This window comes from Eubalaena glacialis, chromosome 12 (assembly GCF_028564815.1).
Source record: "Eubalaena glacialis isolate mEubGla1 chromosome 12, mEubGla1.1.hap2.+ XY, whole genome shotgun sequence".
NCBI classification, from domain to species: domain Eukaryota; kingdom Metazoa; phylum Chordata; class Mammalia; order Artiodactyla; family Balaenidae; genus Eubalaena; species Eubalaena glacialis.
Window position 1 is genome coordinate 96,127,914 of NC_083727.1, and position 25,339 is coordinate 96,153,252.

General features: G+C 44.0%; 1 protein-coding gene across 1 annotated transcript in view; it reads left to right on the forward strand.

The window, feature by feature from the left end:
- Nucleotides 1–21,646: 21,646 nt before the first annotated feature.
- KCNQ5 (potassium voltage-gated channel subfamily Q member 5) overlaps nt 21,647–25,339 on the forward strand; it is a 575,434-nt gene continuing 571,741 nt past the window's right edge. Inside the window, exon 1 of the mRNA XM_061206754.1 lies at nt 21,647–22,050. Within this exon, the coding sequence (XP_061062737.1) occupies nt 21,647–22,050 (404 nt within the window). The remainder of the gene's footprint in view (nt 22,051–25,339) is intronic.

Below are 25,339 nucleotides of genomic sequence, written 5' to 3' on the forward strand. Positions count from 1 at the left end.
CAGCAACTCTTGTCTCCCATTTTGAAAGTGAGAAAAATGAGGGATAAAGAGATTAAATAATGTGTCTAAGTTTACTTGTATGTTAAATAAAGTATGATTTAAGCTAATCCAGTAAACCTCTGACTTTTCCAGTTTAATTCATAACAGAAAAAAATCTAGCACAAGTCAAATCATTTTTATTTAAACCAAAAATTGGAACACCGTTCAAGGAGTGTTAAAGAAATAGGAATACTTCATAATTCAAATTTGAGGGAGTTTTATTTTTCTTAAAGGAATTACTTGCTCTTCCACAGTGAGGAAGCTTAAGGAGCTTAGTAGATCAGTGAAGGTGGAAATAAAGCTAATATTTTAGAGGATCTATGTACCCATGTATTTGTAACCAACTTGTATATGCATGTGTGTATACATAAAAAAATAAATACTACTTATAGAAAACATGTCTTTGATTAAGAAAAGAGAGCTTAAAAACAAGCTTTGCCATAAAAAATAGGTAAATTTATTCATGAATAACATGACAGTAAGAAAATGCATTGTCACTTCATTCCTTCTGATATTTTCCCATCTGACAGATTTCTTTCTAACCCAGAGACCATTGTTATGCAAGAAAATTATTAGCCACTATAATACATTCATATATTATTAACTGAAGTAAAGAAATATTGTCAGTTTGATGTAGCTTTTCTAAGGCTATGATTACCACAAGTAATGTACGTGTTTTTATTAAATTTCTCAAAAAAAAAGATGCCATAACCCACAATGGAAATACTTGCATTAAAATGGCACTTAGACCAAATGTCCATGCTTGAATCGCTCATAAAATATCTCCAGGAAAGTGGTGAATGGTTAGCTGTGAACCATAGTTATTTTAATCTGCTTGTTCGCATTTTATCACCATCCTAACCTAAAGAGCTCTTGTATAAATTTATGTGAAATTAGATAAATCTTGAATAAATCTGTGGCATCATTTGAAATGCAACCAAGAAAGAATGTCTCACAGAGTCCTCAAAACCCTGAACCAACTGGCCATTCATTTGTTCCATGGCTCTTTTGCTGCCTCTTTCATTTCTGTCTGTGGTAGAGGCAGAAAGATATGCTAATTTTTAGGTAAAAAGAATACTGATGTTGCTCTAACCTTCTGAAATATTACTGAGCTAGACATGCTTATTTACCTATTGACTGGTATTGTAGACATTGAAATATTTTATTTTAAATGAGAAAATAGTTTTCCTATGAATATCTAGCATCATTTCCTCGGGTGCATACTAAAAACTAAAATTCTAAATATAGAACTATATGGTGCATAGAGCAACATATATTACCAGATGACAGCAAGAAAAACTCCCTTCCTCAGTGTCTTCAGAGGCTGGCTTAAAGGGTTTCTCTATAGTGAGGTTTCTCAACCTCAGCACTATTGGCATTTGGGGAAGAATAACTCTGCTGTGGGGATTGTCCTGTGTGTTGTAGGTTATTTATCAGCATCCCTGGCCTCTACCCCCTGAACATCATAGCAACACCTCCCCACTGCCTCTCTCACCTGCCCTGTGCCCACCAAAAATGTCTCTAGGTCTTGCAAATCTCCCTCAGGGGCAAAGTCACCACTGGTGTAAAGAATGCATAGAGGGGCTTCCCTGGTGGTGCAATGGTTCAGAATCCGCCTGCCAAGGCAGGGGACACGGGTTCGAGCCCTAGTCCGGGAAGATCCCACATGCCGCAGAGCAGCTAAGCCCATGTGCCACACTACTGAACCTTCGCTCTAGAGCCCGCCAGCCACAACTACTGAGCCCGCGAGCCACAACTACTGAAGCCCGTGCACCTAGAGCCCGTGCTCCGCAACAAGAGAAGCCACTGCAATGAGAAGCCCACGCACCACAACCAAGAGCAGCCCCTGCTCGCCGCAACTAGAGAAAGTCTGTGCGCAGCAAGAAAGACCCAGCACAGCCAAAAATAAGTAAATAAATAAATAAGTAAAAATTTTAAAAAAGAGAATGCAAAGAGGAATGCATAATTAAAGAGCATATTCGTTGGTCTTGGATTATCAAGTTCAGATAATTTTTCTATCATTCTATGTTATATACAGTTTTAGATCATCTTTCTATCATTCCATGTTATGTATAAAACTCTGGTCTAAAAAGGGTTTAAAGCTTTTGAAAAATTACAGTACACTGCAGGCTGCATTACACAGAGATAATATGTGTTCTAGAGTTTTCACACATGTAGGCACTCAGTTAAGAGTTGTTGCATGAACTGATGCGTGGATGAGTGAATAAATTCTCACTAAGAGAATGAGATGGGGGTCTTCTCTAAACTCAGGTACTACTAGTCATGACCCAGCTGACCACTGCCAAGCTGAACACTGAGAGGCCCACCTGGGGGCCCAGGTGAGGAATTGTTCATTTAAGTCTCATGCCGTAGAGCCACACGGTAGCAGACTATCATGTATATATATATATGTATATATATATATATATATATATATATATATATTTGCTGCTATAGGTTCATTTTCAGAAGCTTAATCTGGACATTTGTGGGACAAGTTGCAGAGTAGAGGAACCTGAGTTCACCTCCTTCCATGAAAACACCAAAATCACACCTAACTGCTGAACAGCCATCGACAAAAAAGACTAGAACCTACCAAAAAGATCTTCTACTTCCAAAGAAAAAGAAAAAGCCACAAGGAGACAGTAGGCGGGGTGCATTCACGATACAAAAGTCTAAACTGATTAAGGAGGTTACTTATGTTTACTATCTTGCTAAAAAAAATTTTTGTACTCATCAATGCATAGATGTTGAATTTTACTAAATTTTTAAAACATTTATTCTAGATGATAGTACAATCTTTTTCTTTTTTTTTTTTTTTTTGCTGATGGAATGATTTACATGATCTACTTTTTTTTAAACTTTTTAAATTGAAGTATAGTTGATGTACAATATTATATGTTACAGGTGTACAATATAGGGATTCATAATTTTTAAAGTTTATACTCCATTTATAGTTATTGTAAAATATTTTCTATATTCCCTGTGTTCTACAACACATCCTTGTAGCTTATTTATTTATTTAAATTTATTCATTTACTTATTTATTTGGCTGTGTTGGGTCTTTGTTGCTGCGTGCAGGCTTTCTCTAGTTGTGGCGAGCGGGGGCTACTCTTTCGTTGCGGTGTGTGGGCTTCTCATTGCAGTGGCTTCTCTTATTGTGGAGCACAGGCTCTAGGCACACAGGCTGCAGTAGTTGTGGCTCGCGGACTCTAGAGTGCAGGCTCAGTAGTTGCGGCGCACGGGCTTAGTTGCTCCGCGGCCTGTGGGATCTTCCTGGACCAGGGCTGGAACCTGTGTCCCCTGCATTGGCAGGCGGATTCTTAACCATTGTGCCACCAGGGAAGTCCCTGTAGCTTATTTATTTTATACATAGTAGTTTGTATCTCTTAATCCCCTACCCCTATCTTGCCCCTCCCCACTGATAACCATTAGTATGTTCTCTATATCTGTGAGTCTGTTTCTTTTTTGTTATATTCACTAGTTTGTTTTATTTTTTAGACTCTACATATAAGTGATAGCATACAGTATTTGTCTTTCTCTGTCTGACTTATTTCATTTAGCATAATACTGTCCAAGTCCATCCATGTTGCTGCAAATGGCAAAATTTCATGCTTTTTAATGGCTGAATAGTATTCCACTACAAATATATATATACAGTATATATATATAGTATACATATACTATTTATATAGTATATTTATTTATATATATACATATATATATATATACAATTGTAAATGGTGCTGCAATGAACATTGGGATTCATGTATCTTTTTGAATTAGTGTTTTCATTCTTTTCAGATATATACCCAAGAGTGGAATTGCTGGACCATATGGCAGTTCTATTTTTAGTTTTGTGAGAAACCTCCATATTGTTTTCCAAAGTGGCTGCACCAATTTACATTCCCACCAACAGTGTACGAGGGTTCCCTTTTCTCCATATCTTCACCAACATTTATTTGTGTTCTCTTTGTTGATGGCCATTCTGACAGGTATGAGGTGATATCTCATTGTGGTTTTGATTTTCATTTCCCTGATGATTAGCAATGTTGAGCATCTTTCAATGTGTCCGTTGGCCATGTGCATGGAGTCCTTGGAAAAATGTCTATTCATGTCTTCTGCCCATTTTTAATTGGGTTGTTTGTTTTTCTGATGCTGAGTTGTATGAGCTGTTTACATATGTTGGATATTAAGCCCTTATCAGTCATATCATTTGCAAATACTTTCTCCCATTCAGTAGGTTGTCTTTTCATTTTGCCGATGGTTTCCTTTGCTGTGCAAAAGCTTTTAAGTTTAATTAGGTCCCATTTGTTTATCTTTGCTTTTATTTCCTTTGCTTGAGGAGAAAGATCTGACTTAATTTTGAATGCTAATACACCCTCGCATTTTTTAGTTTTCCCACTTGGTACTGATGTATGTATTTTTATATATGGCTATATTCATATAATAATATTTTTATTAGAATATGTATATCTCTGTTTATGAAAGAGATGGTCTAAAATTTTATTTTAATAATCTGATGCAATTACGGTGTCGATTTTACACTGGATTCATAAAATAAATTGAAAAGTATTTTTTAAAAAATATGCCTTAAAGGAATGCTGTAGCCAAGGCGATCCACAGGTTCCAGTGGGTGAGTGGGCAGGCAGCTGGCAAGGTGGTGGTGGTAAACCAGTGATGGGATGCTTTTGAGACACAATGTCAAGACTTTAATTCCTGGAGAACAAAGCTGAGGTCTTCCCATGTCAGGATATTAATCAAGAGTGAAAGGAATTTAAGTATAGAAATGACTATGATCCACTTATCAGAGTTGAAGCCCTGGGTGGGCCCATAATCTTCCCTGTATTGCATAGGCAGATGGTTGTTGGTGGATTGATGTGCTGGTGGGCAATATTTTAAAGCATTGGATTGCAATTATATTAATACATATTTATATGTGTTTATATATACATACACTAAGCTACACACACACACACACACACACACACACACACAGAGTGATACTGTTGGATTTATAATATCCAAACTCTGAACAATCTGTGTCATCAGGGTATTCCTAACTACAGCTTGAGAAATAGAATTGGTTGTTCCGGGGAGGGCGAGGAAGTTTCTGCTGTTCCCGTTACTCTCATACACCCAATACAAAACATCCAGAAGACAGGCTCCAGAGAACCCTTGTAAAATGTATTCCTTTAAGAGTACAGTGCAAGGACTCGCAATCTGGAATCCATAAACCCCAGGTTTTATGAATTGTTTCAGAGTGTCTGTGAACCGTAGAGGTTGTATGCAAAATTATAGGTATGCTTTTTAGACTTTTTCTGAGACTTTCACCAAATTCTCAAACCTCTCTCATCCAGAAAAACTTCAGAATCATAAATTCACAGATATTCTAGAGTGATGAATTCAACACCTATCATCAGACATCTAAAATGTCACATATATTTTAGAGTGAAAGAATTAAACACCCATCACCACTTGAATATTGCTATTAGAAGTCTAATAATATCCAAAGCTAAGTATGTTAAAGGTTTACTTTGTTTAATTATATCTAGTCACCTTTAATAAAGTATTATTAAATAAAAAATGAATGCATAACCTGGTATATTATCAGCTGTGGCTGTTTTCATTTGCTTTTAAACTTCACAAACAGTTCACTGAAAGCTGTCATCTGCAAAACTTAAAAGTTTCACTTCTGGGTTATCTCAATGTTTACCCAGAAAAACCGTATCTTTTTACAAGTTCATGTTTCTATTATTTTTATGTGTCTGTTAAATTTCAGTTAATGTTTAAAATTACAGAAGCTAATGTTTCAGAAGATTCATTAGCTATTACTTTCAAATTGCAGGGTGAATCACAAACTGAACCTGAGGTAAGTCTTGCAGTGCGAGATCATTAGGAGCAGTGGTCAGATTTACCGTCAGAGCCAAGCTGAGGCCTTACATCAACTCTTTCATTTAACCCTCTCAAAAGCCCTGTGATGAGGATACAATTATCTCCACTTTCAACAGGAAAGAAATGAAGACAGAGAAATTCAGTAACTCAGCCAAGAACCAGGATCCCATAACTTAGAAGTTTTTTCTGACTCCCAAATCCTAACCAGTTTAAAAGTAACTTATTGGCCATACAACTAGATACAAAATAGATAAACAACAAGGACCTACTGCATAGCACAGGGAACTATACTCGGTATTCTGTAATAACTGTAATGGAAAAGAATCTGAAAAAGAATATATATATGACTGAGTCACTGTGCTGTACACCTGAAACTAACAAGACATTTAAATCAACTATACTTCAATTTTAAAAATTCAAATAAACAAACAAATAAATAAAAGAGAGTCCTTCCAGCCTCTCACCCCCCAAAAAGTAATTTATTGCTAATTATTGGTCCACTTCCGATTCTCAACACCCAAAACAACATTGGGTCTTGTGGGCCCCAGTTTCTTCCTCATTTTAATTTTCTTATACACATCAGGAAATATCTTCTTCCTTAAAACGATTGTCAACTTTGTCCCTCTTTTTCTCAAAATGCCTGAGTCTCACGTAAATAACAAGCAAAAACAAAACCAAAAACTTTGAAAAGGCACAAAGTAATAGTCCCTCTATTTCATTGACCTTTTATTGTATCTCATCAAAATTTTACACCATAGTAGCAAAAGACATTCCAAAAAAAATAACTAAAACAACTTGGTTGCAATCCCACTTTCCCCTCTTTCTCAGGACACTTGCCTCTCACACGAATTAGCTCTTTTTACTTTCAAGATTCCAACACAAGGTCCAGTCTCTTCGTACACTTGGATCCTAACCCTCTCCACAATCCAGAGCATCCCAGTCACTAAGCTGCAGACCTCAGGATGGCCGGAGCCTCAGGCCATCAGCTCTGGCTGTCCTTAGCCTACCCCTACACCCCAGTGGGCAGTGACTCTTCCCATTTTGTAGCCACGACACAGAAAGTCAGCAAGCATGACCCTAAGTAGCCCAACAAACAGGACTTGTCTTTAAAAATAATTTTAACAGCCTTTCTATTAGTATAATTTTATCCAGAAGCCTCATATAAAAAAAGAGAAAAACAGAGGGGAGACCTTCAAGATGGCTGAGGAGTAAGATGTGGAGATCAACTTCCTCCCCACAAATACATCAGAAATACATCTACGTGTGGAACAACTCCTACAGAACACCTACTGAACGCTGGCAGAAGACCTCAGACTTCCCAAAAGGCAAGAAACTCCTCCACGTACCCGGGTAGGGCCAAAGAAAAAAGAAACAACAGAGACAAAAGAATAGGGACGAAACCTGCACCAGTGGGAGGGAGCTGTGAAGGAGGAAAGGTTTCCACACACTAGGAAGCCCCTTCGCGGGCGGAGACTGCGGGGGGCAGAGGGGGGAAGCTTCGGAGCCACGGAGGAGAGCGCAGCCACAGGGGTGCGGAGGGCAAAGCGGAGAGACTCCCGCACAGAGGAGCGGTGCCGACCAGCACTCACCAGCCCGAGAGGCTTGTCTGCTCACCCGCCAGGGCGGGCGGGGGCTGGGAGCTGGGGCTCGGGCTTCGGTGCTAGCTGGGAGGGAGCCCGAGAAAAAGTCTGCAGCTGCCGAAGAGGCAAGAGACTTTTTCTTGCCTCTTTGTTTCGCGGCGCGCAAGGAGAGGGGATTCAGAGCGCCGCCTAAACGAGCTCCAGAGACGGGCGCGAGCCGCGGCTACCAGCGCGGACCCCAGAGACGGGCATGAGAGGCTAAGGCTGCTGCTGCCGCCACCAAGAAGCCTGTGGGCGAGCCCAGGTCACTCTCCACACCGCCCCTCCCGGGAGCCAGTGCAGCCCGCCACGGCCAGGCTCCCGTGATCCAGGGACAACTTCCCCAGGAGAACGCACGGCGCGCCTCAGGCTGCTGCAACGTCACGCCGGCCTCTGCCGCCGCAGGCTCGCCCCGCATCCGTATCCCTCCTTCCCCCGGCCTGAGTGAGCCAGAGCCCCCGAAGCAGCTGCTCCTTTAACCCCGTCCTGTCTGAGCGAAGAACAGACCCCCTCAGGCGACCTACACGCAGAGGTGGGGCCAAATCCAAAGCTGAACCCCGGGAGCTGTGCGAACATAGAAGAGAAAGGGAAATGTCTCCCAGCAGCCTCAGAAGCAGCGGATTAAAGCTCCACAATCAATTTGATGTACCTGCATCTGTGGAATACCTGAATAGACAATGAATCATCCCAAAGTTGAGGCGGTGGGCTTTGGGAGCAACTGTACATTTGGGGTTTGCTTTCTGCATCTAATTTGTTCCTGGCTTTATGTTTATCTAGTTTAGTATTTAGAGATTATTATTATTGGTAGATATGCTTATTGATTTGGTTGCTCTCGTCCTCCTTTTTTTTTTTTAATATATATATATATTTTTTTTTTTTTCCTTTTTCTCTTTTTGTGAGTGTGTATGTGTATGCTTCTTTGTGTGATTTTGTCTGTATAGCTTTGCTTTTACCATTTGTCCTAGGCTCTGTCTGTCCGTTTCTTTTGTTTGTTTTTTGTATAGTTTTAGCGCTTGTTATCATTGGTGGATTTGTTTTTTGGTTTGGTTGCTCTCTTCTTTCTTTTTTTTAATTTTTAACTTTTTTATTTTTAATAATTATTTTATATTTTAATATCTTTATTTTATTTTATTATTTTTTTCTTTCCTTCTTTCTTTCTTTCTTTCTTTCTTTTTTTTCTCCCTTTTCTTCTGAGCCGTGTGGCTGACAGGGTCTTGGTGCTTCAGCCGGGTCTCAGGCCAGTGCCTCTGAGGTGGGAGAGCTGAGTTCAGGACATTGGTCTACCAGAGACCTCCCGTCTTCACATAATATCAAACTGCGAAAGCCCTCCCAGAGATCACCATCTCAACACTAAGACCCAGCTCCACTCAATGACCAGCAAGGTACAGTGCTGGACACCCTATGCCAAACAACTAGCAAGACAGGAACACAACCCCACCCATTAGCAGAGAGGCTGCCTAAAATCATAATAAGGTCACAGACACCCCAAAACACACCACCAGATGCGGTCCTGCCCACCAGAAAGACAAGATCCAGCCTCATTCATCAGAACACAGGTACTAGTCCCCTCCACCAGGAAGCCTACACAACCCACTGAACCAACTTTAGCCACTGGGGGCAGACACCAAAAACAACAGGAACTACAAAGCTGCAGCCGTGAAAAGGAGACCCCAAACACAGTAAGTTACGCAAAATGAGAAGACAGAGAAACACACAGCAGATGAAGGAGCAAGGTAAAAACCCAACAGACCAAACAAATGAAGAGGAAATAGGCAGTCTACCTGAAAAAGAATTCAGAATAATGATACTAAAGATGATCCAAAACCTTGGAAATAGAATGGAAAAAATACAAGAAACGTTTAACAAGGACCTAGAAGAATTAAAGAGCAAAAAAAACAATGATGAACGACACAATAAATGAAATTAAAAATTCTCTAGAAGGAATCAATAGCAGAATAACTGAGGCAGAAGAATGGATAAGTGACCTGGAATTCAATAGTGGAAATAACTACCACAGAGCAGAATAAAGAAAAAAGAATGAAAAGAATTGAGGACAGTCTCAGAGACCTCTGGGACAACATTAAATGCACGAACATTTGAATTATAGGGGTCCCAGAAGAAGAAGAGAAAAAGAAAGGGACTGAGAAAATATTTGAAGAGATTATAGTTGAAAACTTCCCTAATATGGGAAAGGAATTAGTCAATCAAGTCCAGGAAGCGCAGAGTCCCATATAGGATAAATCCAAGGAGAAACACACCAAGACACATATTAATCAAACTATCAAAAATTAAATACAAAGAAAAAATATTAAAAGCAGCAAGGGAAAAACAACAAAAAACATACAAGGGAATCCCCATAAGGTTAAGAGTTGATCTTTCAGCAGAAACTCTGCAAGCCAGAAGAGAGTGGCAGGACATATTTAAAGTGAGGAAAGGAAATTAAAAAAAAAAAAAAAAGGGCTTCCTTGGTGGCGCAGTGGTTGAGAATCCATCTGCCAATGCAGGGCACACGGGTTCGAGCCCTGGTCTGGGAGGATCCCACATGCTGCGGAGCGGCTGGGCCCGTGAGCCACAATTACTGAGCCTGCGCGTCGAGCCCGTGCTCTGCAATGAGAGAGGCCATGATGGTGAGAAGCCCACACACCGCAATGAAGAGTGGCCCCTGCTTGCCACAACTAGAGAAAGCCCTCGCACAGAAACGAAGACCCAACACAGCCATAAATAAATAAATAAGTTAAAAAATTAAAATAAAAATAAAAAGAGTGATGAAAGGGAAAAACCTACAACCAAGATTACTCTACCCAGCAAGGATCTCATTCAGATTCGACGGAGAAATTAAAACCTTTACAGACAAGCAAAAGCTAACAGAATTCAGTACCACCAAACCAGCTTTACAACAAATGCTAAAGGAACTTCTCTAGGCAGAAAACACAAGAGAAGGAAAAGACCTACAATAAAAAACACAAAACAATTAAGAAAATGGTAATAGGAACATACATATCGATAATTACCTTAAATGTAAATGGATTAAATGCTCCAACTAAAAGACATAGACTGGCTAAATGGATACAAAAACAAGACCCATATACATGGTGTCTACAAGAGACCCACTTCAAATCCAGGGACACATACAGACTGAAAGTGAGGGGATGGAAAAAGATATTCCATGCAAATGGAAATCAAAAGAAAGCTGGAGTAGTAATGCTCATATCAGACAAAATAGACTTTAAAATAAAGACTATTACAAGAGACAAAGAAGGACACTACATAATGATCAAGGGATCAATCCAACAACAAGATATAACAATTGTAAATATTTATGCACGCAAAATAGGAGCACCTCGATACACAAGGCACGTGCTAACAGCCATAAAAGGGGAAATCGACAGTAACACAATCATAGGAGGGGATTTTAACACCCCACTTTCACCAATGGACAGATCATCCAAAATGAAAATAAATAAGCTTTAAATGATACATTAAACAAGATGGACTTAATTGATATTTATAGGACATTCCATTCAAAAACATTAGAATACACTTTCTTCTCAAGTGTTCATGGAACATTCTCCAGGATAGATCATATCTTGGGTCACAAATCAAGCCTTGGTAAATTTAAGAAAATTGAAATCGTTTCAAGTATCTTTTCCAACCACAAGGCTATCAGACTAGATATCAATTACAGGAAAAGAGCTGTAAAAAATACAAACACATGGAGGCTAAACAGTACACTACTTAATAACCAAGAGATCACTGAGGAAATCAAAAAGTACCTAGAAACAAATGGCAATGAAAACAAGACTCAAAACCTATGGGATGCAGCAAAAGCAGTTCTAAGAGGGAAGTTTATAGCAATACAATCCTACCGCAAGAAAAAGGATACATCTCAAATAAACAACCTAACCTTACACCTAAAGCAATTTGAGAAAGAAGAACAAAAACACCCCAAAGTTAGCAGAAGGAAAGAAAGCATAAATATCAGATTAGAAATAAATGAAAAAGAAATGAAGGAAACAATAGCAAAGATTAATAAAAATAAAAGCTGCTTCTTTGAGAAAATAAACAAAAATGTTAAACCATTAGCCAGACTCATCAAGAAATAAAAAGGAGAAAACTCAAATCAATAGAACTAGAAATGAAAAAGGAGAAGTAACAACTGACACTGCAGAAATACAAAGCATCATGAGAGATTACTACAAGCAACTATATGCCAATACAATGGACAACCTGGAAAAAATGGACAAATTCTTACAAATGCACAACCTGCCGAGACTGAACCAGGAAGAAATAGAAAATATGAACAGACCAATCACAAGCACTGAAATTGAAACTGATTTAAAAACTTCCAACAAACAAAAGTCCAGGACCAGATGGCTTCACAGGAGAATTCTATCAAACATTTAGGGAAGAGCTAACACCTATCCTTCTCAAACTCTTCCAAAATATAGCAGAGGGAGGAACACTCCCAAACTCATTCTATGAGGCCACCATCACGCTGACACCAAAACCAGATGAAGATGTCACAAAGAAACAAAACTACAGGCCAATATCACTGATGAACGTAGATGCAAAAATCCTCAACAAAATACTAGCAAACAGAATCCAAGAGCACACTAAAAGGGTCATACACCATGATCAAGTGGGGTTTATCCCAGGAATACAAGGATTCTTCAGTACACAAAAGTCAATCAATGTGATAAACCATATTAACAAATTGAAGGAGAAAACCTGTATGATCATCTCAATAGATGCAGAAAAAGCTTTTGACAAAATTCAACACCCATTTATGATAAAAACCCTCCAGAAAGTAGGCAGAGAGGGAACTTACCTCAACATAATAAAGGCCATATATGACAAACCCACAGCCAACATCGTTCTCAATGGTGGAAAACTGAAACCATTTTCACTAAGATCAGGAACAAGACAAGGTTGTCCACTCTCACCACTATTATTCAACATACTTTTGGAAGTTTTAGCCACAGCAATCAGAGAAGAAAAAGAAATAAAGGGAATCCAAATCGGAAAAGAAGTAAAGCTGTTACTGTTTGCAGATGACATGATATTATACATAGAGAATCCTAAAGATGCTACCAGAAAACTACTAGAGCTAATCAACGAAGTTGGTAAAGTGGCAGGATACAAAATGAATGCACAGAAACCTCTTGCATTCCTATACACTAATGATGAAAAATCTGGAAGAGAAATTAATGAAACACTTCCATTTACCACTGCAACAAAAAGAATAAAATACCTAGGAATAAACCTACCTAAGGGGACAAAAGACCTGTATGCAGAAAGCTATAAGACACTGATGAAAGATGATACAAACAGATGGAGAGATATACCATGTTCTTGGATTGGAAGAATCAACATTGTGAAAATGACTCTACTACCCAAAGCAATCTACAGACTCAGTGCAATCCCTATCAAACTACCACTGGCATTTTTCACAGAACTACAACAAAAAATCTCACAATTTGTATGGAAACACAAAAGACCCCAAATAGCCAAAGCAATCTTGAGAAAGAAAAACGTAGCTGGAGGAATCAGGCTCCCTGACTTCAGACTACACTACAAAGCTACAGTAATCAAGACAGTATGGTAGTGGCACAAAAACAGAAATATAGATCTATGGAACTGGATATAAAGCCCAGAGTTAAACCTACACACATATGGTCACCTTATTTTTGATAAAGGAGACAAGAATATACAATGGAAAAAAGACAGCTTCTCCAATAAGTGGTGCTGGGAAAACTGGACAGCTACATGTAAAAGAATGAAATTAGAACACTCCCTAACACCATACACAAAAATAAACTCAAAATGGATTAAAGACCTAAATGTAAGGCCAGACACTATGAAACTCTTAGAGGAAAATATAGGCAGAACACTCTATGACATAAATCACAGCAAGATCTTTTTTGACCCACCTCCTAGAGAAATGGAAATAAAAACAAAAATAAACAAATGGAACCTAATGAAACTTAAAAGCTTTTGCACAGCAAAGGAAACCATAAACAAGACGAAAAGACAACCCTCAGAATGGGAGAAAATATTTGCAAATGAAGCAACTGACAAAGGATTAATCTCCAAAATTTACAAGCAGCTCATGCAGCTCAATATCAAAAAACAAACAACCCAATCCAAAAATGGTCAGAAGTCCTAAATAGGCATTTCTCCAAAGAACATATACAGATTGCCAATAAACACATGAAAGGATGCTCAACATCACTAATCATTAGAGAAATGCAAATCAAAACTACAATGAGATATCACCTCACACCAGTCAGAATGGCCATCATCAAAAAATCTACAAACAAGAAATGCTGGAGAGGGTGTGGAGAAAAGCGAACCCTCTTGCACTGTTGGTGGGAATGTAAATTGATACAGCCACTATGGAGAACAGTATGGAGGTTCCTTAAAAAACTAAAAATAGAACTACCATATGACCCAGCAATCCCACTACTGGGCATATACCCTGAGAAAACCATAATTCAGAAAGAGTCATGTACCAAAATATTCATTGCAGCTCTGTTTACAATAGCCAGGACATGGAAGCAACCTAGGTGTCCATCATCGGATGAATGGATAAAGAAGATGTGGCACATATATACAATGGAATATTACTCAGCCATAAAAAGAAACGAAATTGAGTTATTTATAGTGAGGTGGATGGACCTAGAGTCTGTCATACAGAGTAAAGTAAGTCAGAAAGAGAAAAGCAAATACCATATGCTAACACATATATATTGAATCTAAAAAAAAATGGTTCTAAAGAACCCAGGGGCAGGACAGGGATAAAGACGCAGACGTAGAGAATGGACTTAGAGAGGACACGGAGAGGGGGAAGGGTAAGCTGGAACGAAGTGAGAGAGTGGCATGGACTTATAAATACTACCAAATGTAAAATAGATAGCTAGTGGGAAGCAGCCGCATAGCACAGGGAGATCAACTCGGTGCTTTGTGACCACCTAGAGGGGTGGGATAGGGAGGGTGGGAGGGAGACGCAGGAGGGTGGAGATATGGGGATATATGTATATGTGTAGCTGATTCACATTGTTATAAAGCAGAAACTAGCCCACCAGTGTAAAGCAATTTTATTCCAATAAATATGTTTAAAAAAATACAAAAAAAAAAAAAGAGAGAAAAACAAATGTCTAGTTAAAACTCCAGGATCTTGGATGCCCAGACCCCTGCCATTTCCTGACCTGTCTGAGAGATCCCAGGCATTCCCCGTGGCTCTCAGCAGCACTGCTTGAAAACTGTGTTGAATATTTAACAGATATTAGCGATGTATGCATAGTTTTTCCTGAATGATCTGGTCAGTTCCACAGCCTTTCATTATAAATAAAATCAAAGAATAATGTATCATTTATCCAACATACATCTTCCAGATAAAACTAAACATGAAAAATGTGTATGTATTAAATTCAACTTTGGGGGAAATGTTAGAAATGAAAAAGTGATAGTTTTTTTAAAAATTAAAAATGCTATAAAAGTACTGAGCAAAATCAGTAGATGTTGTCCAAGTTGTCTGAGACCTCGCAACTGGCAATGAAATATTGTCAATGTAATTGCAGCTCAGACTCAGCCAGGCGACCTGTGAGCCTGGCTGCGACCGCCAGCCACTCAAGTGTCCTGAGTCAGCATCGTGCTATGTTATGTTCAGAGCCTTCGTCAAACCCAAAGCCTCTGCCTGCAGCGCCCTGTCTCCTCCCCTCCAGAATCATCGTCTTCACTACCTCACCTTTGAATTCCTTCCTGCCCACTCTGACTTGATTTTTCTTTCTACAAGAAATTCTGCAAGAAAACAAAACCCAGAAACAACTTTTTCCAATGGCCTCCTGTGGCCAAATCCCAAACCCTTATTTCAACTGGTCTCTGTTCAGCATTTCCTTGTTGAAGCTTCTTTTGTGGCTGTCAAGGCAGTGGTCCTCGGTGGTCCTCGGTAATCACTCAGCCTCCTCTTCTCCTTCCTCCTTCCCAACCCTCAATGCTCAGGCTCCCACCTTCAGGCTGGGTCCTAAGGCTTCTTCTTTTTTAAGCCAATCTATGTATTTTCCCAGGCAGTCGACCCCAACCCATCACTTTCATCATATATATGAAAGTATATATATATATATATATATATATATATATATACACACACACATATATATGCTGGTGGTTATATCTTTTATATGTGTATATACATATATATGCTGGTGATTCTCAAATTTTGAATCCTAGCTCCCCCTTGAGCCGAGAGCCATATACCCACCGGACATTTCCACTGGGCTGTCTCAGCAGGACGGCCATACTCAACGTGAAGTTTAACTCACCATCTTCCCCCTCCCCAGATGGCCGCGCCAGAGGGTCTCTCCTAGTTTACTCAGAGACTCAGGACTGAAAACGGGAGGTTTTGCTCGACACCTGCCCTAGGACTGGCAGTCATCACTACTCTCCACAGACACGTCATCTCTGAATCCCAGCCTGGAACAGTGTGTGCCATGCACGGGTGCGCAAGCCACGCTTTTTTTCCTTCATTAAGCTGAACTAATGTCAGGTGCTTTTCTGCAAGTGGAAATAGGAACAAGTAGAGTTTCTTGCTTTACATTCTTCAGTGGCTCCCTGCTCAAGTCAGAACAGAATCCTGAATTCTTGCTGAGACCCTCAGCCGTGGAGCCCCTGCCTTATAGTCACACCTTCAGAAGTGCCCTGGGCTCCGGGAGAATCCAACCACTTGCCGTTCTCAATGGATGATCAGCTCTCAAGCCTTCACAGTTTTTCAAGTATTTTTTCTTTGAACACCCCGCCTTGATGTCACCGAAATCCAGCTTTTCCTTAAGACTTAGCACAGCATTACGTTCCTCAGGAAACCCTCTGCAGCTTCCCATAGCATCCTGTGCAAATTGGAAGGGTGGATTTCTGGGAACTCACCACGTCAGAATTACTTATTCATCCATCTCCCCCACCAGCCCATGAACATAAGAATCAAGACGCTTTTTCCTCTCTGCACCCACTCCAACTAGCACAGCAGTGATGATGAATGATTGCTTGCTGAAGAGATGAATAGGTTTAGGGAGATTCATAAAGGATGCTTTCTTATTTCCTCTTTGAAAAAGGTTATGGTAAAATGTGAGTGCCACTAGGGGGCACAGAATTATAACAATTTTCCTGTCCACTTGCTCAAAAGAGAGGTTTGCCTTCTGTATCAACCTCGTCACACAGTTTCTAAGTATATGTATCTTAGAAAGATCAAGTAACTGTATTCAAATTATTTCCAGAAAGAAGTGTTTAAGCAGTTGGCTGAAAGAAAAACAGTAGCGCTGCTGTACTAACACGTCAGAAAAAAAATGAAATCAGGCATAGCCAAGCACGATAAACAGGGTTTTGTGAATAAAACTGAAGGTAATGTTAGGAAAAAGCTAGAAATGTAAATACAATTCCAAGACATTGATACTACACGATTTGGGACTGTTTTAAAATGTTGAATCCAAAAAAAAACTGTCTATGCGGGGAAGCCCTATTTCTGCAGGAGAAGTGAACAGGAATATTAAGTCTATTCCTGTGTTTAGAATAAAACCCCAAGTCCTGCTTTACAACAGCTACTAGAAACTTTCCAACACTTCTCTTTCGGTAAGAAAAACAGTCAAAATTATTAAGACAATAATAGGCTAAAGCTTTTTATTTCAAAAGTTAATATAGTTCCGTAGTTAAAAATCTGGTTTTGTTTTTTGTTTCTGTGGGTTTTGTTTTGTTTTGTTTTTGCATTAAATACCTGTAAGTTTGAATCCAGACTCACCTGCTTATTAGTTCTGGAAAATTATTAACTTGCTCACACCTCAGTTTTTTCCCCATAAACTGGATACGACTGCAGTGCTCACTTAAGAGGCTGTTGTCAGAATCAAGTGAAATAATTCTTGGAAATCACAGGGCCTCGTGCACAGTAAACACGTGCTAAATATTTGCTATTATTTTGTTTTGACAATGGTGATTGACACATTATTTTAGTAATTCCTAGGAAAGTAAATTTTGATAGTTCCTGGGATGAAAATGGTGAGAATTTTTGAGCCCTTCCCACACTATCTGTCTGGTCCCCGACCAGCTTCTCTTCACACCTGCATCCACTCACACCTGCACCTTTTCTGCATCCCTGGGCAGAGGCTCTTCTGAAGGCGCCATGCCTCATCCACTGAGGGCAGGGCTGCTGTGTTAGAACCCTCACGTAGTCTGGCCAGGCTCTTACGATCTCTAATGTTGCCCTGGGTTCTCTAATTTCTATTTGTTTGTGAAACACATTGAGAATCTCAGCATCATGTCTCCTAGATAAGAATCCTCAATGGACTAAAAATGATATCTGTGATACACAATGCTGATACATTTAAAATAATAAGAGGAAGTAAATATATTTAGTGTATCAATGGTTGTAATAAGATACCTGAGAAACACAATTATAGTTGCTATGCTTTTAGGTTTGGTGATGATCTGATAGGAGGGAAATAAAAGCTAAGGGAAAGGGTGTCATGGCTTAAAGGGCACTCCACTCAAGAGATAGGGGACTTCAGTCCTTCCTCCAAAGGCAAACAGCCGAGTCTTGGGCAAGTCGCTGAACAGCAGCCAACAATGGATTTCCATTTCTTCATCAGTTGATGTCCCTTTTGCTCTAAGGTTTGAGGATTCTATTTGTCATTACCATCTGGTTGACCCAGCAACTCACAGTGGGTCAAAATGCATTCATATCTCTAAAAAGTAGCACTCCCATCAGTCACTAGATGATCAGAACCATGACAGTGATTTGATGGGAGGTGTGTTGAAGTGGTAGGGCTGTGGCAGAGGGGGAACTGGGGGGGGCACAGACAAGAAGGAAAGGGGGAAAGTCAAGGGGTCACTGACATTCTGTGAAACCAGCTCTGCCTTAAAAGTCTTCCCTGGGCATGTCTAGCTCTTGTATAGAATTTTCCATATTACTATTTTAGAGTACCCTTCAGATGAAAAATATAATGGGATAGAAAACACATTGAAGTAAAATATTTCTAGTAACTATTTTCAATTGAAACCATCTCCAGGTAGACTTCAGAGAATAAAAGTTTCCATGGTCATAAATTTCAGGCAGGCATCTTACAATGCGTTGAAAGCACTCCCATCTTCAAAGGATGGGGAGTGGAAATCACTTCACATGCTCTACACTAGAAATAAACATTTGCTTTGAAAAAGGTGGTCATCTTTTACCCTTATACCTCTTTATAATGCTTTAATGTAATTATTATGGTTATAATATACACTACTATATTGTTTTACTCTTTGTGCTATATGCCACCCTCTCTTGTGATATTAGGTTTTAATATTTCAACAAAAAGAATGAAAGGCAGTTTCCTAGCAACATCTGTATTCAAAGGCACAAAGAGAGAAAAAGCTTGATCACAACACTCTGTTTTCCCCACAGTTAATTCTTGCCTTTTGAGGGGGAGTTAGCTGGTAGTGAAGAAGCCGGGTCCACACAGAGAATCCGGGGTGAGAGGCCTTGCAGCCTCACGTGGCCTTTCCTTCCGAGCACGCGCAGACCGGGTGTTAGGGTTTGCGGCTAAACCCCTCTTTCCCAAGGTAGCAGGCAGAGTCAGTGAAATACAACCATATGCTCTTTTGTACATGTTCTGTTAAAGATGCGGAACCAGCACTGGGGTGGGGTGGGGAAGAAGGGATACTAAACTGGGAGGCGAGGTTGTTGGGTTCCTAGTAACCCTCATAGCAACCACCTGTGAGCGCTTGGTCCGGTCCCCTCTGGGGTGTGTGGTCCTTCCCACCTCTAAACCGCTATTGATCACCACCTTTGATGCTGTTTTAAAGTTTCATGCATTTACTTCATCAACACCACGGCTTCACTAATATCATTGCCGCACCCCGGTCACCCCGCATCCCTGGGAGATCAGGCAACTGGCTCTTTTCCGCGAAACGTGTCCCGCCTTCCCGAACCTTCCTGCCTGCACGCTGGGCCCGGTGCGCCCGCGAGATGGAAGGGACCTGACCTTCGTGGTGGGGCGGGGCAAAGTCTGCAAGAAGGAAAACCCGCTTGGTCAAGAGGACGTGGTTTTCGTTCTCCTGCCTGCAGAAAAGCCAAGATGTTCACGTTTAAAGCGTGCACACGAGTCCTTTTAGGCCTCTAGGGCTTTCACCCTGAAAGTCCCCGCGCAGAAACTCCGGGGGGGTGGGGTGTGTGTGTCTAAATATAGCGACGGCCGACTCCCCGCCCTCGGCCGGGTCCTCGCGCGGCTCGGGGACCGGAGCGCTCGCTCCAGGGCGCGCTCTGCCTCGGCTTGAACATCGGGCCACCGGGCGTCCCCCTCGCCCCTCCACGCGCGCGGGTGGGAAGTGAATTAGGGGACCGGAGAGCGACTCCGGGGGCCGGAGCTCAGCCGTCACGTGGCGCCGCCGCCAGCTGCACGGAGCGCCGCGGGGAAGTGTCCGCCGCCGCCGCCAGGCTTGGGGACGAGGCGGGAGGGAAGCGGGGTCCCGCCGGCGGCCTGGAGCCGGCGAGAGGGCCGCGCGGGCCTCACAGCGACGACAATAAAAGGAAGGGCAAAGCGTGGAGGTGCCGCGGCTGCCGAAGGCAGACGGGAGCGGCCGTGGGTGTGCGCCCAGAGCGGGGCCGGCAGAGCATCTCCCTCCGAGGGGCGGCGACAGCCGCCACCGGACTCGCGCCTCGGCTTTAGGCTTCTGGAAGGGAGAGGCACTTGGACGCACTACCTCGGAAGCGTCTGCTCTGGCTTTGTGGCGGAACCCCAGTTCTTCCTTCAGTTTAACTTGTGATCCTTTCCTTCTTATTTGGGGGGGGAGGGGTTCCACTCTGTTGGAAGAAGTTCCCAAGCCCGGCTTCCTTTCGTCGTCCCCAGCTGACTGCGAGGTTGGGCGGCTTACGGTTTTTGACGCGGGCTCGCTGAAGGCCAGAGGCGCAGCCAGGGACCCCGCGGCCTCCCCTCTCCCCGGGAGCTGGGGGCTTGGGGGCGGCAGGAGAGCCAGCCACTCGTCCCTCGCGACGCGTCTCTCACCGCGTAAGTGGCGGCAGACGGGGGTGGGGAGGGGACCCCGCGAAGCCGGTGTCCTGGGCTCTCCGTCCTCCAGGATTTCCCCCCCAAACTCTAGGGCCGCCGCTGCCACTGCCGAGACCCGGCCGTTGTATGACTATCTCGGACATAAATGAAAATTTCTTGACGGAGGGACCCGGTTTGTCCTCCCCTGCTTCGCGCGGCTGCCAGGCGCAGCTCGGGGCCGCTCGTTCACCGCGGAGGAGCCACTTTGGAGTTTTGACGCCCTCCCCACACTCCACCCCCGGGCTGGGAGGGATGTCCGACTACTCTGTCTGATGCCGGGATGGAAAGTCACAGCCCGCCAGCCGCAGTGAGCGGCGGGGAGATGCCCGGTGCCCACCTCGCCGGCTCGGCGGCCGTGTCGTGCGGGTCAGCACCCTGAACGCGGGGACCCGAGCGCCCCCGCCCGGAGCCTCGGCCCGCGCGCCCGGGGGCTGGCTGGTACCTGGAGGGAAGGACCGGGCCGTTCCCGCGCACACCCCTCGCGGAAGGACGGCGGGACCAGCCCTCGCGGCGGCGTAGCGGCGGGAGGGAACGGCGCCTGCCTCTCCCGTCCCTCCTCCGGGCACAAGGCGGGCCGCACCTTCCGGACACCTCCAAAGCGCCGGGGAGAACACGCCGAACTCGGCCTCCGAGAGGGGCTTCTGGGCCCGGTCCCCTCTGGCGTGGGGAGCCCGGGGCCGGGCGTGCGCGCGGGGGAGCTCCCGTTCTAGCCCCGGGGGCGCTTTGCCAGGAGGGAGTATCCACCACGGGAACGGAGGGGCCGGAGAAGCCCTCTTGGAGTGACGCCCCCGACACGTCCTGTTTACGCATTCGAAGCTAAAGGCTGCTCGACCCCGGGACTCCTTCGTCTCCTCCGCGCGCCCTTCCGCCCCCGCTCCTCCCCCTTCCCCGGCGCGCAGGTCGAGGGCCGCCGGGCGCCCCGTCCGCCGCCGCCGCCGCCGCCGCCGCCTCCTCGAAAGCGGCCGGCGCGCATGAGGCCGCGGCCCCCGCCGGCGGCGCCCCCCTCGCGGTGCCCGCGGTGATGCCATGCCCCGCCAGCACGCGGGCGGAGAGGAGGGCGGCGCCGCCGGGCTCTGGGTGAGGAGCGGTGCGGCGGCGGCGGCGGCTGCGGCGGGCTGGGGGCGCGCGGGCTGCGGCATGAAGGATGTGGAGTCGGGCCGGGCCAGGGCGCTGCTGAACTCGGCGGCCGCCGGGGGCGACGGGCTGCTGCTGCTGGGCACCCGCGCAGCCGCGCTGGGCGGCGGCGGCGGCGGCCTGCGGGAGAGCCGGCGGGGCAAGCAGGGCGCCCGGATGAGCCTGCTGGGGAAGCCGCTCTCCTACAGCAGCGGCCAGAGCTGCCGGCGTAACGTCAAGTACCGGCGGCTGCAGAACTACCTGTACAACGTGCTGGAGAGACCCCGCGGCTGGGCGTTCGTCTACCACGCTTTCGTGTGAGTACCCGCGCCCCCCGCGCGCCCCCCGCCACCGCGGCGGCGGGGGCCCTCTTGCCTGGCCCCCCGGACGCCCGGCGCAGACGCCCTGGCCGGGCGCGCGCACACACACACACACACGCACGCACATGTACACACGCGCGCGCACACACTCGCGTGCGCACACGTGGTGGCTTTTATTTCTTTGCACGTGTTTAGGGTCTTCCTCCTAGAGCCTGCCAGCTCCCTGAGCCCCACCTCTCCCGCCTCTGCGGACGGAGCCTTCCCGTCGGCGCACCCGCTGAGCCACCTGGCCGCTCTGGGCGCCCGGGGGTAGAGCCGGCAGGCGCGGGACCCCGGCTGCGCGGATAATTGGGAGCGATTAGGTCCCGAGATACGTCCACTCCAACCGTGGGGGGCGCCCGGGAGCTGGGAAAGGCTCAGGGAGGCGGAGCGCCCGCGTGAGGCTCGGGAGAGTGTGTTGGAAAGGTTAGGAGGTGATGGCGGGGTAGAGGCGGCGGGGAGAGGAGAGACGCAGGCCCGGGTCCTGGTCCCCGGGGCGGAGCTGGGGAGGCTGCCGCTCGGGGCGGGGGTGGGACAGCAGCTAGGTTTCCAGCGTGCCCGGAAACACGCCTCGCAGCCACCTCAACCGCCACTAACGGAAAGTCTCTCAGTGCACGTAGTCCTTCCTGCCACAGGGGTGGCCGAGGTCCGGAGGAGGCGAGCAGGGCCGGGCGAGGGGATGCTCGCTCGGGCGTAGTAGCCGAGGCTGGCGGGGAGCCCGGCGCGCAGGGGCGCGGGCCGGCGCGCCGCCCGGGACGGGATCAGGCAGGGTGAAGCCGGCAGTGGGTGAAGCCGGCAGTGGTGGCTTGGAGTCAGAGCGTGTGTATTAAGGCTTCATCATCTAGCAGAGGATGCTTAATAAGAAAATGATTGGAAGCAAATGTTTATTTTTCCCTTAGGCATTTAAAATCTTTCAGTGCGTTTGAAGTTTGCTACTATTTTTCCCACAATGACCATTCATTCAGTCTCCTGTTAGAGTTAGGTTTATGTGGACATTTTAAGCTAGTTTTTATGCCGTTACGCCATCATCTTTTCTTCTTTTTCTCCTCTCTTTTTAGTTCCCCTTTTTTGCTTCTTTATGTTAAAATGAAATATAAAGACAGCAGCCGTAGGAGGCCAGTAGAGAAAGTTTAAGGCACTCACTGACAGGTTCCTTGTTTCCTAGTAAAAAAGATTTGGAACACATGAATTAGGTGTCTTTTAGAAATTAGGCATGTCATCCAAACATAACTCTCACCTGGGATGGCGGATTGGCATCCACTCCAGAAACATTTTTTGAAATAACATGGACGAAGTGGCTGGTTTGGTAAATAGGTGAGCCTGGAATTTGACCACATAGTAGTCAGGAAATTGGTGTAGTCTACAATCTGTGTGACTCTGGTGTCTGGAAAATTTTACAGCCCCAGATTGATGTGAACATGTAGCATGAGGTGGAATATTCCAGCCAACTTTCCATCTTACAGTGTACACAAGGAGGACGTTGTGTAGCATCATTATTACATCAGAAGGTATAATGTGTGTAAGATTCACGTTGCCTAAGATGTGGTTATTGCAGTAAGTGCTAGACTTAGAGAAACACTACTGATACTTTTCATGTTCATGCCCTCTGAGTTGATATATAATGAATCCTATTACCTAACGAGCCTGACAAATTATTTTGACCTGTCAGGATAATTATTTAATCCTGTCAGGATCCACGAAAACATTTAGCAATATGATCTGTGCTCAATTTGGCAGCAAAATATATACTGTATGGAAATTGGTTTTTGGTTTTTCGTTTTTTTACACAAGAGTTTGCTCAGAACATTCATAGCTCTGATTTTACAATATGATGCTATTTAGTGGACTTTAATTTTTGGTAATTTATGTATTGTATATTCAGAAAGGGTGAGAGACAACTTTGGTTGGTGCTCATGCTTTATATGTCCTAAGTGTTGCCCTTGAACATGAATGAGGACTTCTTGTAATGCAACATTTTCTTTTCAATATGTTGGGGGTCTAACAGGTTTTTCTGGCCTTACAGAATCTTAAATTTTTGACAAATCATTTTTGAAGAGGTTCAAGTTTGAATAATTCTCTACTCACCAGGCTTTATTGGTCAATCATTGTCTTTAGTGGTAGATACAAAATAAATTAGGTACTTGTCAACGCCACGTGCTGCTGTGAAGGTTTGCGTTACTGATTTCTAGAGCCTGAAACTGTAATGCTTGAGCGATCGGGTAGGGGTGCTAGACCCACATTAGCACAAAGACAGAAGCATCTGCACCACTACAGCTGATGTAGTAGTGGGGGACAGGCCGTCTTTGGCAATTGCTGCTTATGATTTTAAATAAGCTTTAGAATAGCTGGATTTCACACGTTAAATTAACAAAGGAGAGTTACTTTGAGCTGTAAGTCTAACAAGACTGTTAATAACAAAGGAAGTTATAAGGAAACCATTTCTAAAGCAGTGTAACTAACTAATTCCTTGCCAGCCTGGGAATCCCCAAATCTTACTTTAATAACAGGTTTTGTAGCACATTAAGGTTCTTGCCAAGAACAAATGCACTGTGATTAATGAGGTACTTCAGGGATGGATTTACTTGGTCGACCCATGTTTCCTTGCCAAGAAGCAAGAAAAGTATGTTTAAAGTTATGTTTCAGGTGAAGAAACGTTTCTGTTAAATATGCAAAAACCACGATTATAATGGTATTTTAATGGTATACAATGTGGTTTCAGGTGTTTATGTCCCAGCCCACTGATGAGATGGCTGGCAAGAACAAGAGATGGCCTGCTGCAAATCCTTTCTTCCAATCTTTATAAATCGGTGGAAATTAGGAGAGTCTGTTGTCTTACTGTGCTTTAGGATGTTTCCTGGTTTCCTGTTTTCAGCTGTCCTTTACTTTAATGGAGGAGCTATTCAAATATGAGGTGACATACTTCTTTGAACGTTGTTTGTCCATTTTTAATCCCTCATCTTTTTCGGGCAAAGTTTAGAGTAAATGGTGGTAATAGAAAAACACACGATGGGCTCCATATATCAGTTTGCGCCGAAGGAACAAATGTGTTTCTGAGAAACAGCAAAGGTAACAGTGTGGCAGACACGTGTAACTCGCCACTTTGTCCGGTGCATCTTTGCCAGGCATAATGCCATGGATCAGAGTGTATATATATTTTAAACTAGAAGAAATCCTCCAGTCACCCAAGCTAGGAGCCTGGCAGTCATCCTTGACGCCTTCATTTTTCTCAGACTCGCTCCCGCTGTCG